This window comes from Hemitrygon akajei, chromosome 4, assembly GCF_048418815.1.
Source record: "Hemitrygon akajei chromosome 4, sHemAka1.3, whole genome shotgun sequence".
In the NCBI taxonomy this organism is placed as follows: domain Eukaryota; kingdom Metazoa; phylum Chordata; class Chondrichthyes; order Myliobatiformes; family Dasyatidae; genus Hemitrygon; species Hemitrygon akajei.
Genome location: NC_133127.1, coordinates 54,021,117 through 54,036,658, shown reverse-complemented (window position 1 = coordinate 54,036,658; position 15,542 = coordinate 54,021,117). Strand labels below are relative to the sequence as shown.

Genomic DNA, 15,542 nt, shown 5'->3' with positions numbered 1-15,542 from the left:
AGATGACCGATTAGGCAGTATTAGCAAACTAGAATTTTTAAAAAGGATTTACAGAAAGTATTTCCACATACCATAAAGCATATTGAAAGTGCTTAGATATTTAAAAAAAAATAACTAATAACAGTATAACATTATACTAATGCCTTATTAACAAACTTCTGCAAATGTCGTGTTGAAAGTATCCTGACTAGTTGAACTTTGATCCAGTACGCTAATTTGAATGCACAGGAACTTAAAAAATGATTGCCACAGCTAGCACAACACTAGTGCAGCTCAGGGCGTCAAGAGTTCAGAGTTTAATTCTGATGCAGTCTGTCGGATAATCTGTACATCCTTTCCATAAGTGTGTGGGTTTCCTCCGTGTGCTCTGGTTTACTCCCACAGTCCAAAGACATACTGGTTAGTAAGTTGATTAGTCACTGTAAATTGTCCCATGATTAAGCTAAACAGGTGGGCTGCTAGGTAGTGTGGCTCAAAGCACTGGAGAGGCCTGTTCCATGCTATATCTCTGAATAAATAAGCAAACTGCAGAGTAGTTGACTCTTCCTGATACACCATGGGTATATCCCTCCTACCAGTGGTAGTATCGAAAGGAGGTGCTGTCTGAAGGCAACACCTATCATGAAAGACCCCACCATCAGGACCAGGCATCTTCTTGCAGCTACCATCAGGAAGGAGGTAGAGAAGCTAGAAGTCCTTCGCCACCGGATTCAAGAACAGCTACTTTCCTTCAGTCATTTAATTCATGAACCAACTGGTAAAACCCTCATCACTACAATTTAGCAATACTATGGTCATTTTTCACTAAAATGGACTTAGATTTTTTATTATTGTGTTCTTTCTTGTAAAAATAGTGAATAATTTATACTTTTGTTTTTCTTGTAAAGGCTGCTTATGTGATATGATATGCCTGTGATTTTGCTGCAAGTAAATCTGTCAGACACCTCTATATACAAGTACTTGTGCATATGACAATACAATTTAACTTTGACTTTATTTGGCCTATTCAACATTTCTTTAAAGGAGTTTAAAACCATACTTACAAATGTTCATCCAGTTTCTTTTTCAGCAAAATTGACTAAAAAAAAAGATACACAAATGTAAATGATAAAAATGAAATACTAAGTACCAAATGCAAAGTGAACAGAATATTGAAATACAAACTTAATTAGTGCAACTGTACAAATATTGTGATTTTTGAAGTTTCAGTATTTCAGTTTGACATTAGTAAATGCTGGCAGTTAGCAAGGTAAGATGTTACTTAAAAGAAGGCATACTCACAATAGCCTACAGCAGATGGCCATGGCAAGAAACAGAGATAATATGTTAGTATGAAGCAAAAACACCAGCCAGCAGAAGAAACTCTTCAGTAACAGATGAACGAGAAAAATTTTAAGCCTCTTAATTTGTGGCACATGTATGTTTTGTCTGTCTTCTCAGCTGATACCAGTAGCAGCTCCTTCATCTCTCCTGATCTGGAGAACTTTATTCATACATATTTCTTAATATCCACATTGTTTTCAAGCAAATGAGTGGCTTCCAGTTTCCACACTAAAACACAAATGATATTTACAGAAATGAAACAAATGTACAGGCTGCCATTTTTGATCATTATGTGGAGCAGCATCCAATTTTCTGACTATTGCTGAAACAAATGGAACACAGAAAGGAAAGACTAAGGGAATAATAATTTCTAATGTTACTTTATAATTAAACATTCCTATCGTACAGAAAGTTATTTTTCTTAAATTAATTTCATAAATGCAGAAATTTTGCACACCCATAAAAGTTTCACGATGAAAAGCATATAAATCAAATGGTTTTTAAATTCAAAGGTCTTAAAATGAAGGAAGTCCTGCCTCAAGCACATTATTGTGTTAAAGGAACACAAGAAGGATGCCAGATAGAACTAACTCACTTCTAGCTAATGCATACATTGGTGATGCTGTAAGCATTCCTCTCAACCCTCTCAGTCTGATTGCTAACTACTCTCTTCAAAGTCTGGAACCTTTTACAAACAGTTCCAACTGACAGAGATATGTATTATTTCAGTTTAAATGTAATTTCCAGCTGCAAAAGAGTGCTTGTCTTTGTAAATCTCTGTGCAATACAAAATTATTTTTAAAATGTGCTCATGAGTTCCAAATTCCCTGTTGCACAATAGAAATATATAATTAGTTAAAAAAAAGATGCTAACCATGCTAAAATAAGCTTTACTAATCTGTTAACAGATTCTTGTCTTTAAATAATGACTGTGAAACCTTATCCAAGCTGCAAAATATGCTTGCTTAGGAAAATACATTTTGACTCAGTTTTATTTTGCATTATTTACTTGGCATTTCCTAAAATTGAAAAATAAAATAATGGCATTCACAATGATAGGTTACCAATGTTACACACAAAGCAACTCAAGTTCATTACTAATTTAAAAAAAAATAAGAACAGTATTTTTCCCTTTATTGTCAAGGATATACACTCCTCATTCTTTCTTCAACAGTTTTCAGCAAAAATGAAAATAAAGCTATATGTGAATATGTTTTTTAAATGCTTTTGCTAGAAATTGACTGAAATATTGGATGTAAAATGAATGTATCTAAGAAGTTTAAAAGAAAATAGTAGAACATCAAAAAGCTACTGCACTTCACTGGTCAATGAATAGGTGTTAACCTCTCTGTCATCATTAAGTTATTTACTTTTATAGCAGTCAAATATTTGTATGGAAAGACCAATCAAGTTAAACTGGCAAATTGCAGACTTGAACCTATAATATCAATGAAGCAAGGCTACTGGAGATGAATTCTAATATTAAAATGAATAGTGATTTTTTTGATAAAAGCAACATAAGCAATAACATGAAGGGTGACACTGCTTTGTCAAATGACATACTGCAAGACAGCTGATTTTGAAAAAGCTAAGAAAATAAACTGGACGCAAACAAAATGGCAAAGGCAAGAAGGTTTCAGCTATTTGAAAAGGATTTCAGTTAATTGGTTATTTTAAAACAATTTATGCAGTTTATGAGCATAACTTTGAACTAAGAATGTTATCACAAGTACTTTTTAACCCAGTAGGTAACTCACATCTTCAGCCCTTGACCCCTGATCCTGTAGTGCCTTCTGAAGTTCTTCAACCTGAGACTGTATTTCCAATATCCTCTGATTGGCTAGCCTTTTAACAAAAAAAAAGGCAAGAAATTTCAGTTATCTTTATAGAGCTATGCTTCTCTTCCTCATGCAAATGTTCTCATTTAATTATCTCTTTTTGATGACAACTTGTTTCCTCTGTCTCACACATTTTCCCAAACCACAGTAGTCACCTCAAAACATTGCGGATATCAACAATGCTGTCTCAGCAAAATTAAAGTCTGCACTTCCAAAATTGAAGTCCCAACCTCAAACAACTGGTTCCAATAAACCGGTACAACTACCACATACCCAATAGCCGACTCCTAGAGTAAGCACTTTACCTGGGTTCCCACTATGGTAAGAGATTTACAGGAAGAGAGAGAAACCACTAGATGTCAACAAGAGCATATGAAGGCCACATCCCCAGCTACACATCCATTGCTCCATCAACAGAGGCAGAGTCTGTGTTTCCTGCATTGGACTCTTCAACTACATCAGAATGCACAGGACTGTAGTGACGCAAGACATCCTTGGCCAAGGGTCTGCCTAAGAAACAGAAGGATAGAGTCCATTGACTCTATGGAGCTGTCATTGCTATGTAGGAGTACTTGCACCCAATTACCCAATTGCACCTCGGGATCAATAAAGTACGTCTCTCTGTCTATCTGTCTGTTGTAAGTGACACACAGTAGGTCAGAAGTCTAACCAAGACTATTACAGTCTCTGCTCCTATAACTTTGGCCACATCTTTCCCCAAGGATTTTGAGAGGCCAGAATGCTGTTGTGATTTTCTGGCACATTCATGATATTACAAATACCTGCACCTTGATTCCATAGTGTGTTGCATGCCACATGTAAGATCCTGAACAAAGTTTTTAAATGCTTTATGCCCCGTATTTGCTAATAGTACATAATGAAGAAGTGCACATTGAGGAATTGACTAATCACATATACAGTTACCTTCTGATTTCCGCTGAAATCCGTCGCCAGCATTGGATTTATGAAGACTGTTTTATTTTCAATAACTTTCCCCACAGCACTGCCACTGGTTCTGCTTGTGACCTTTCCAGATTACTGGCACATGATTCTTTAATAATGTATAATTAGTGAGTTTCTAGCTAATATACCCAGCTACTGATATTTCCTTTAAAAATTGATCTTTTTCATAAAAGCTTATCTTTCAAAAATAGTGAAGTAACCTGTTCAAAACTGAAAACAGTTTCAAAACTAATACAGTGCACATTAGCAATTTTCCTCATTGAGCAACCTTCATACAAGATACTGTATGGTAATGTAATTGAGAGAAATGAACAAAATTCACAACCACCGACATTGAGTTGGTTGTCGCTTTTAAGATTCTGGCCTGACGTAATGACGTTGTTACGTAAGAATTTTTAGCTTACTTTGGTTGCGTAAGTTTTGGAGTTCAATAAAATGTGTTATGGGTTTTGTTAAACATAAAATGCCTCACTTAATCTTGTTTGCATAAACCTACATACAATTAGGGTTTATATATCTAGGCTCTGTGGCCTTTCATGTATAATATCCCATTCAAACATCATCTTATCATCCGCCTAACTGAAATGAGCATAGCACAAGTTGAATTCACTTGTTTATGCAACACACGAGAAATTCTTTTTGGAAGCCACTGTACAGTTCCACTATTATACAGGCAGTCCCCGGGTTATGTACCAGTTCCGTTCCTGAGTCCGTCTTTAAGTCGGATTTGTACGTAAGTTGGAACAAGTACATCCGGTATTATTTAGTGTCAGTTAGTCAAACGTTTGTCTTAGTATATAGTATGTATTTTACCTTTCTATGCATATAAAACACTTAAGAAACATATGTATTCCAATAATTATACCACTGCGTTGCTTAGTAATAATCGTAGGTTTCATCGGGGCAGGGCCATTCACACGCTCCATTATTCTCACTTTATCTGTTATCCTTTAAAATTGTTTCGATCGTTGACCGACTGTAACCTAACAATTCTCCAATGACCGATGGCGTTTCACCTCTTTCCAAACGCTTTATTATTTCCATTTTAATTTCAATCGCGATCGCTTCTCATCAATGGAACAGAAACACTGTGGGCGAAGCTCCGCTGGCTCCTGAGGTCCGCCGGGTCTTAAGAACCACCGCGCTGAGACAGGCTAAATGGGATAAGTGGGGGCTGTGCTGGGTTTGGGTATTTGATCCTCCACAATATTCCACATGGGAATTTAAACTGGAGGTGGCAGTGTATTTTTTTACGAGGTCGAGTTGCAAGCTCGACATCAACCCGGCACGGATGGTACGTGAGTCACTGGATCGACATCAACCCGGCACGGGAGCGGTCTCTCTCTGGAATGAACTCAGGAACCTCCATTCCCGGCGCTGATTTCACTGTGCCACCAGCCAACCGGAACGGGGGGGGGGTTTAGGGTGAAACTTACTAAGAAAAATTTGAGCCAAATACAAAGTTAAGCACTCAACACAGTGTCAACGGCAATGACTTAAAATGATGGATGGCGTCGTGATCCAACTTAAAATGGCGGACAGCGTCACAATCTGACTTAAAATGGTGGATGGCGTTCTCCTTCCTCGGTTCGTAAGTACAAGTTGTCTGTAAGTCAGACGTTCATAACTCGGGGACTACCTGTACACTGAACCACTAAGAATAAATCAATTGAAGACATATATATAATTAACATAGTACATAAAAATATTCATCACCTGTTCTCAGTCTCCAGTTCACTCTCTCTCCTATTGGCATCTTCCAGTAAACTTTGTAGTAAAGCTATCTTTTCATTATCGGAGCCCTCTTGGTTTAACTTCAGGATTTTGTTTTCATGTTGCAATCGGATAAGTTTTTCCCTACAAGGTCAGAGATTTAAGATAATAACATGAGACATTAAGGGCTCATTTTTAAGCTCTTTCCTTTTGCATTATCACCAGGTCTCATCACGTATGAAGTACAATAGTGCTCTATTTACTTTTTAAACTTATGCTGCAAGTACTGCATACCTTACACTAAAATGTCCACCTTCTGGAATATATTTTATTATTTGTTCATTTATTGGTGATAATATTACTTTATGTGTTCTGTATGAGTTATATGTACTGTGTTGTATACCTTGGTCCAGAGGAATGTTGTTTCTTTTGTCAGTATACATGTACACAGTTGAATGACAGTAAACAAAAATGAACTATATTCTTATTCACATTTCCTTTCAGTCCTTCCTATTTCCTCAATATACGTTCTATTTTGCTCATGATTTACCTTTGGTATTGTTAATCTTAGCTCCATCAGAAGTTTCCCATCTGAATTTCAATTTAGTATTAATCTATTCATCCATGGAAAGCTATATACTACGATGTATACCTGATACTTAGTTCACCTTGTAATTATTTTGTTCTGAGTAACATGTTTTAATGTTTCTATATAAGTTCATCTAACTACAAAACTCCTGACCTTAGAAGAACTAAACAGCCCGTAATAAGCTTTCATTTAAACCTCAGCAGAGAAAGGTTAATTTGGATGCACACAATATTAATATTCACATCTTCAGTGGTTCTAGTAAAGAGGCAAGGAGGCAGACAAGAAACCCATACCCAATAACCGTAGATTTTTTATACATAAGCAGTTTGAATAGATGATTACAACGCACTAGTTTGTTCATTGTACAAGGAAATTTACATATCATAATATTCGAATAGCAGTGTGGTCTGAGAACTATCAACCTTGTCTTTACTAACCCTGGATTTCAAGCATTTCATGACCTATAATTACAAATAGTGCTGAGGTATCAAAATGAAACTCAAACTTATTTGGAAAAGGTTAAAGAAAAAAATTCTGAAATTAAAGACATGAGAAGCTAGAAAAAATATTAAACATCACTGCAAAATAATTGATGTATATTATATATCCTAAAAGGCAGCCAAAGTTCAATCACATTATTTGCCTATGAAGTAAAGTATGCTCTTATTGAAAGATATTAACAAATCTTTTAACTTACTTGATTTCGGGGGTTATTATCTCTGCTGCTAAACTATCCGATGCCTCTTTACTATTCATTGGAATAAGTCCTATGGAAAATATTAAGGTTATATTGTTATTATAACTGGATGCAATTACTTGTGTTAGGTACATGGGTAATTTAATGAACAATACAAAGCAAAATACAAATAAAATATTAATTACATACCAGCTGTGAGTTGGCCTTGATGCACTTGAACACATCGCAGTTCTTCAATTGTCTCCTTTAAGGAATCTCTTTCTGTTCTTAGCCTCTAGAAGTATTTGAGTTTTAGAAATATTACAGAATCTTGTTTGGATTCAAAATATTACAAAACTTTGTGAATGTGTTAAATTTAAAATAAGCTATATTTCCCCAGTCAATAACTGCTTTATGTTTTTGCAAATATGACAAGTATTTTGATTAGAGATTCCCAAAAACTTTTGCTACAATACCATATTGCTTTCAACAGGTTAGCTGAAAGGGGAAAAAAGTGTATACAAATAACTGCCACACCAATGTAAAGCTTATAAATAATCTATGATGGTTTGTCAAAATAGACTTCAGTTTCAAATATAGCTTAAATATCAGACTTAGAAAAAAATCTCAAACAAACTAAAAAGAATCTTACTTCTTTTTCTTTCTGTAGGGTGTCCACTTTCTCTTTCAACCTTTTATATTCAAATTCCATTTTGTCTGCTTTTTTTGACTCCTCAGACAATCTGCTTTGAAGCTCTACAACCTGAATTAATAAAAAATTGTAGAATTTAGAAACATAATTATTTTCACTAGTCCTCCTAATTATTAGTTTTGGAAATTCAACAACCAATGATGCAAAACAGACACAGCAACTTGAATGATTGCTCCAAAAACATTTGTTAACGTGGCAGTAAGCCTTCAACATTTAAAATGACAAAACTGCAGCATACTTTGCTATAATATAGTCACAGCTAAGAAGATATGAATATTACTCTATTCTTCCATTTTATATACAAACTGTTTTCCTGCTTTGAAGAGCATCCATGACATTATTAGAAATAAAATCATGATAAGGGATAGAGTTCATCTTGAATTTTCTATTAGTTTATGTAATTATTTTGAACATCAAGTGTACCTCTTTGCAAATAGGAAAATAGCAAAAATGTAATAAACAATGGTACAAAATGCATATTAAATTGAATCACTTAAGCATTCATCAAGAAGAGAGTATAAAAAGGCAATTTGTCACAGAGCATGGAAAGTGCTAGAGCTTCAAAACAATCATTACATTATATACCAGTTAATTAAGGATAGGCACGATAATGCTTGAATTAGCTTTATGTACAAAAATATTGCTCCCGATTTAATTAAAGGAAAAGAGGTGGGATCTTTCAAATGTTGGTAATGACAGAAACTTTCCCAGATTATGCCTTTCACTTGAAATTGAAGGAAAATTTCATTAACACTAGGAAAAGAAAGGGAAACTTCAGAAAGGAATCCTAAGATAAAAACAAAGATCCTTTCTGGCAGATTCTCACTTGAAACTCTGCCCCTGATCTCTAACATTGTTCCGACAAAACTCAAAATAATCTTCGAGGATGTTATCTCATCTTTCAGATGAGAACTTCAAAGTTATCTAATCAGAGTATCAAAAAGAGCGAGTTCAGTAATGCCCTTCATTTCATTTCAATAGGTAGATTTATTGCATAGATTAACAAATATGTGACATGCCTTTGTCTGTGCCCAGAGTTTCTGGGTGAGAAGAGAAGACATGATCAGTACGTAGTTCGATCAAGAAAAGAAGTAGGACACTTCAACCTGGTTTATCTGTTCCTCTCGTTTTTGAACTGGTAAACCTGTTACAATTTGTCAGCACCTTTTATCTTAGTATCAGAGTTATTATGTTTTGAAACTAGTTCCCACGTTATTTATGATCTCTTGCACTTTCTTGCCTTGCCCTTGCTATTACAAGTACTGAATTGCTACAGCCATAGAGCTATATATTATGGAAACATTTTTTTCCATAGGATCCAGACTGACTATCGAGGAATCCTTTACACAAACCCATTCATTTTTCCATAACTCCCATCAACTTACTTCAGGTTTTACCAATCATCTGCACACCAGAGACAATTTATAATAGCCAATTAAATTACCAACAGGCACCCAGAAAAAAAACCATGTCACAAGGAAAAACAGTCAGTACGGGAGTTCAGCATTTAATCCAACTAACTGGAGCTGTGAAGCAGTAAATCTACTAATGCCAGTTCTTTTTTCTTAAAATGCTGCCCATTGTTGACTGAAATAATACCGCTAAGCTCATTTCAACAGGACACAATCCGCTCTCCTCCATGGGCTTCCACGAGTGAGAAAGACAGAAGCGCAAACTGGGATCACCCAGCTCTCTCCCAAGATACACACTGTCTTGAATTTAGTCAGCCATAGAGTCATACAGCACAGTAACAGGATCTTTGTTCCAAACACTTGTTCATATGTACAGGCCATAGATAATTTGGGTGTTTGTAATTTAGGGACGACTTGTCTGATTGGATTTTCACAAGACTTTTAAGAAAACATCACTCAAAAGTTTACAGGATAAAATAAAGCCCTGCAGGTTGGGGAATTTATGTATAATATAATTGCTTAAAGGATAAAGAAGGGGACACAGCAACTCCTTTTCAGTTTGACAAGGCTTTTATTAATGGCATGGCACAAGGATTTGTAATGGGTACTCACAATTTACATAAATGAACAACATGAAAATACAAAATATAATCTATATATACAGGTAATATAAAACTGGCTGGTAAAATTATCAATGAGGATACAAAGACTGCAAAAGTACATACAGTAGATAGATTAAGTAAGTTAGTTGGCACAAAGGGGAAAATGACAGCAGACATGATAGAGGTGTACAAGATATTAAGAGGAATAGATAGAGTGAATAGCCAGCGCCTCTTCCCCAGGGCACCACTGCTCAGTACAAGATGACATGGCTTTAAGGTAAGGAGATGGAAGTTCAAAGGGTATATTAGAGGAAGGTTTTTTACTCAAGAGTGGTTGGTGCGTGGAATGCCCTGCCTGAGTCAGTGGTGGAGGCAAATACACTAGTGAAGTTTAAGAGACTACTAGACAGGTATATGGAGGAATTTAAGGTTGGGGGTTATATGGGAGGCAGGGTTTGAAGGTTGGCACAACATTGTGGGCCAAAGGGCCTGTAATGAGCTGTACTATTCTATGTTCTATGTAACTCAGTGGTTAGCACAATTCTTCACAGCGCCAGCAATTACGGTTTAATTCCCACTACTGCCAATGAGGAGTTTGTACATTCTCCCAATGACCATGTGGCTTTCCTCTGTGTGCTCTATTTTCCTCCAACATTCCAAAGACACACAGGTTAGGATTAATAAGCTATGGGCATGTTTTGTTAGCACCAGAAGCATGCAACACTTGCAGGCTGCCCCAAGCACACTGTTGGACTGTGTTGGTCATTGACAGAAAAAACGCATTTCACTGTATATTTGGGTGTTTTGATATACATGTGACAAACAGAGTAGATGCTAAGTAGGCAGCATCCTCTTGGTGAATCAAAATCTAGAGAAAAGGCTATTTGGGAAAATTTTCATTGCCATTAAGTTGCAAATCTCTGGAAATCAACACTTAAGAAGAATGTAGATATTCAGTCTCTGAACATATGTAAACAGACAATCCAATAATCAGGTGGCAAAATAATTGAGGCACAAGATCAATTATGATCTTACTGAGTGGCAATGCAGGCTCAAGAAAAATGTGTTTTATTCCTGCCTCTAATTCATATATTCAAGGTTCTCTGTAATTTCATACCTGTCTCTTGTATGTTTCCAGTTGAGCGCGTGCAGCATTTGCTTTCCGTAGCTCCTCCTCTAGACTGACTGCATTTTGCATGTACATAGTATTCTTCTCTTCAAGGAGCTTCACCTGGCGACGTAAATCACCCAGGTCCTCCAACTTCTTTTTATACGACTCTACCATGCCCTCCAATTTACCCACTTTATCAGAGGAATGTCTGGAAGAAAATGTTTTTATTTATATAACATACTTTTATGTTAAGACATACTAAACCACTGAATTAATTTTCTTTGTCAAATGCATTGCCAGGTTTTTCCAATAATAAAGTACAATATAGCTTTTCAAACAACTTCAAAAATGCCCAAAAAATTCTGCAAGCAGCAAATATATAAAATAGGATTAGAATAACCATCCAAGGTTTCCTATTTATGCTTCTACATTACACAGAAACATTGCTGGTACTAGATATTGAACATCTAGTGGCATTACTGATTATTTATTATAGGATTGGAATGTAATAAAGAGAATTTCAACTTTGCAGCACACACTAAATGCTGGAGGAACTCAGCAGGCCAGGCAGCATTTATAGGTAAGAGTAAATGTCAACTGCTTTCTCTTGTCCATAGATGCTGCCTAACCTGCTGAGTTCCTCCAGCATTTTTGTGTGTGTTGCTTTAGATTTCCAGCATCTGCATATTTTCTCATGTTTGTTTCAACTTCGTAGGTTGAATGAACAGTTCCGAGACAAATTCAGGGGAGAAATGGAAATGCAAACACTTAAACAAAGATGACTTTTTTCAATTTCAAGCAAATTACCGAAGATGAGATAGTACTGGATTTGATGTTAAGCCAGTAGGCAGAAGATTTTGCTGAGAAACCGAGGTGTACTTATCATTGCACGGTGCAGAATTGCAGATAACTGAAATATGTTTAAGAATGCAGGGAAAAAGAATATTCTTTTTGAAAGACCAGAATAGAAAGCTCCGTAAAGTATCTTTAAAACAAAAAATCTGCCAAGGAAATTGAACTAGAGGAAATAAGCTACGAGGAAACAAAGAAAAAGATAGAAATTATCACTGAAGGTAACTCAACAGCTGAAGAATATTAGGAAGGTAAGAGAAAAGTAGTTATCAAAATAGTGAGATTACCTAAGGACATCCATTTCATCCTTTAAAGTCTGGGCTTCCTCTGCAAGGCTAGTAAGTTCTTCATTCTGTTGGCGTAGCTCTAAAAGTTCTTTTTCAAGTTCCTCACAACGAATCCGATAATCATCTTTTGCTGCTTCCAGTCTGAAATAATCACATAAATTGAATGTTAACCTTCATATACTTTAAGTAATCTAGTATAATTATCCCTACTAAGATGCTACATATTTATTAATAATAAAGATTAGACAAGCAACAATATTGTTCCTTCATTGGAGTTTCTGTCCCCACCCCAACCCCACCCAAATTGCGCATCTTCTTCACATTTAAATATGTTGCCAGTCTTTCATCTTCACTGATCTAAACAGTGGAATTCCCTCCCCAGCAACAGTTTATCAGGAGTGTGGGACTTCAAAAAGGCAACTCACCACCACCTGGCAATTATGGATTTGGGCACTTGTCAGTGATGCCCAAATCCTGAAAATGAATTCAAATATATTTCTGAATCCTTCTGGCAAGGTGGATGACCAAATGAGGACAAATGTAGGGGCGAAAGGAGGCGAATACAAATAGCAGATGGGGGGGGGGGGCAGGAAGCTGTAATGAGGCTTCATCACAGCCCTTCAAAACACTTTTTAATAAGTATCTTTAGCCTACAACCAAACTGACTCACCTCTTCCCAGGCAGAACATGAATTTAACTGTATAGGTTTCCTTTCAAACCAAGCTTCACATCTTTAGACTGACAACTATCAAGCATAATTATACTTGGCCCCAGACCTGACCTCATGGAGAACAATGCTTCACTTCCACCCCAGGTTATATATTCTCCTGAAAATGAAACTGGGGAAAAACTACAGATGCTGGAAATCTGAAATAAAAACAGAGAATACTGGAAAGACTCAGTAGATCAAGTAGCATATGTGGAAAGAGAAACAAGACTAACAGTTTAATTTGAAGATCCTTCATCATAACTGGAAAGGAAAGAAAAATAAGTAAATTTTCAAGTTCTCTCCTTTCAAGTTCTAATGAAAAATCTTTGGCCTGAAACAGGAAAACCGTTTCTCCTTCCACATGACCTACCCGATCTGCTAAGCATTGCCAGCATTTTCTGTTTTATTATACAATTGCTTCCCAACCCAAATAGTTGTATGGCAGTCATGAAATTCTCATTTTCCATGACTACAGCTGTAACTCCAGATATATACCGTAGATTCCGGACTACAGAGCGCACCTGATTAAAAGCCGCTGGCTCTAATTTTAGAAATAAAATCAATTTTTTAATTGTACAGGCCGCACCGGATTTTCGGCCGCACCGGATTTTCGGCCGCAGGTGTCCCACGTTGTAATATGAGATATTTACACAGAAAGATATTACACGTGTTGGGCTTCAAATTCTGCCCTGTGTTCGTTTTGGAAGAGAGACAACCAACACCGGATTATAGTGCAGCGTGGCTTTATTGCAGAACGCGTTCTGCCTTCCCCTTACATTCTGCTCTTATTTATACCCCTTTTTCCCCCAAACCAAACCCTCGCTACACATATTTGGTAAGGCTAAACTTTGTTATACCTATTTGGTAACATCGGACACTTGTGTCCTTATTGGCCCGATACCATTCACACACGAGTTTTCCTGTTTTTTTGTTTACTGAATCGCTAGCAGTTTCGGTGCAGCGGAATCCTCAGTTTCGCTCCCTCCCTCCCTTGTACTGCTGTCTAATATCACGTGAGCCACTCCTGACCTGAAGCGGCAGTCCCAAATTAATCCTAACACACGTGAGGATTTTTTAAACTTTTAATTAAATCCGTATGGTAACATAAACAAATACATATTGCAAATGCTTTTTTTCTAACCGTGCCTGTAACACGGCTACTTTTAAAATACATACCTATCGGTAACACACAAATTACGTTGGGTATACTTTTTTACTGAACAGTGCATGAACAACATTCCAACATCTCCTAACGACTGGTTAAAAAAAATATATATACTGCAGCCTACCAGGAAAAGTTATTGATCGCCTTCTTCATCTTCCTCCTGCGCACTAAAACCATCAAAGTCCTCTTCTTCAGTGTCCGAATTGAACAACCTCAGGATCTCATCACTCACTTCAGTCTCTTCGTTGTCGCTCTCACTTGAGCGCACGGGATCCTCTTCATCACGCAGCAGTCCAGCCTTTCGAAACCCGTTGGTGATGGTGGATGTTGTGACATGGCTCCAAGCATTTAGGATCCACTGGCAGACTTGAGTTAAAGATGCTCTTCGCATGTGGCCTGTTTTGATAAAGGATTTCTCGCCGCTCGTCATCCAAGTCTCCCACTCAATGCGTAGTGCCACTTTAAATGCCCGGTTCACGCTGATGTCCAGTGGCTGCAAATACTTTGTGGTGCCCCCAGGAATCACAGCTGGAATTGAGTTTGTACTCTTGATGGCAGCTTTCACTGAATCTGTTATATGAGCCCTCATGCTGTCCATAATGAGCAACGCTTTTTTTATGTGAAAAAATCCCCCCGGTCGCTTGGCGTAGCACTCTCTGAGCCAATCCTTCATTAGACTCTCCATCATCCAACCTTTCTTATTGACTTTCACCATGATTTCTTTTGGGAATTTTTCCTTTGGCATTGTCAGCCGCTTAAAAATCACCATCGGTGGAAGCTTTAGTCCGGATGCTGTGCAGCTCAGAACACAAGTAAAATGCGTTCTCTCATGGCCACTTGTTTTCAGTATGATGGATGAGTCACCTTTTTTATTAACAGTCCGAGTGAGAGGCAGGTCAAACGTCAAAGGTACTTCATCCATATTTATGATTTCATCTGGCCCGATGGAATTCTCCGCTATCTTTGTTTGAGTGAATGTGCGGAAGTTAGCAAGTTTTTCCTCATGGTCGGGAGGGAGCTGCTGACAGAGAGTCGTGCGTACCCTGATGGACAGGCCTTTTCGTCTCATAAATCTAAAACACCACGATGGCCCACCTCTAAAATCTTCGATTTTCATTTTGGTGGCGATTGCTTTAGCCTTCAATCTGATCTGCACGGTGGAAACACCGCGGCCGCCTGCTCTCTGTGTGTTAACCCAGTCTTCAAGAAAGTTTTCAAGTTCGGGCCATCTGCTGTGATTACCTCTGAAAGCTTTTGTCGTCTTTTTGCATTGATTCAGTTCTTCGCGCTGGCGTCTCCACCTTCTCACCATCGATTCATGTATGCCAAGATTACGCGCAGCAGCTCGATTTCCTTCTTCAACCGCCAGATTGATTGCCTTTAACTTAAAAGCTGCATCATATGCTTTTCTTTGAGTGTTTTCCATGTTGATGAGGGTGAGTACAAATGGCTGATTTACAATAATTTGTGAAGTGCGCTTGATTTATCGTACAATTTCATTGGACCTCTGTGAACTACTCATCAATTTTATTGGTCTACTGTTACGAGGTAAAATGTTTTGGCGGCATGAAAAAAACCCATTTATTAGCC

The 15,542-nt window shown here is 37.3% G+C and overlaps 1 protein-coding gene across 3 annotated transcripts in view; it reads right to left on the bottom strand.

Moving 5' to 3' along the window:
* Positions 1 to 15,542, bottom strand: part of LOC140726352 (protein Hook homolog 3) — a 98,110-nt gene that overhangs the window by 19,742 nt on the left and 62,826 nt on the right. For all 3 annotated transcript variants that reach the window (XM_073042616.1, XM_073042617.1, XM_073042615.1), the window contains exons 10-17: positions 12,079 to 12,219; positions 10,946 to 11,147; positions 7,755 to 7,865; positions 7,313 to 7,397; positions 7,124 to 7,193; positions 5,841 to 5,981; positions 3,081 to 3,168; positions 1,044 to 1,078 (exon numbers count right to left, since the gene is read on the bottom strand). In XM_073042616.1, coding sequence (XP_072898717.1) covers positions 1,044 to 1,078; positions 3,081 to 3,168; positions 5,841 to 5,981; positions 7,124 to 7,193; positions 7,313 to 7,397; positions 7,755 to 7,865; positions 10,946 to 11,147; positions 12,079 to 12,219 — 873 coding nt within the window. The remainder of the gene's footprint in view (positions 1 to 1,043; positions 1,079 to 3,080; positions 3,169 to 5,840; positions 5,982 to 7,123; positions 7,194 to 7,312; positions 7,398 to 7,754; positions 7,866 to 10,945; positions 11,148 to 12,078; positions 12,220 to 15,542) is intronic.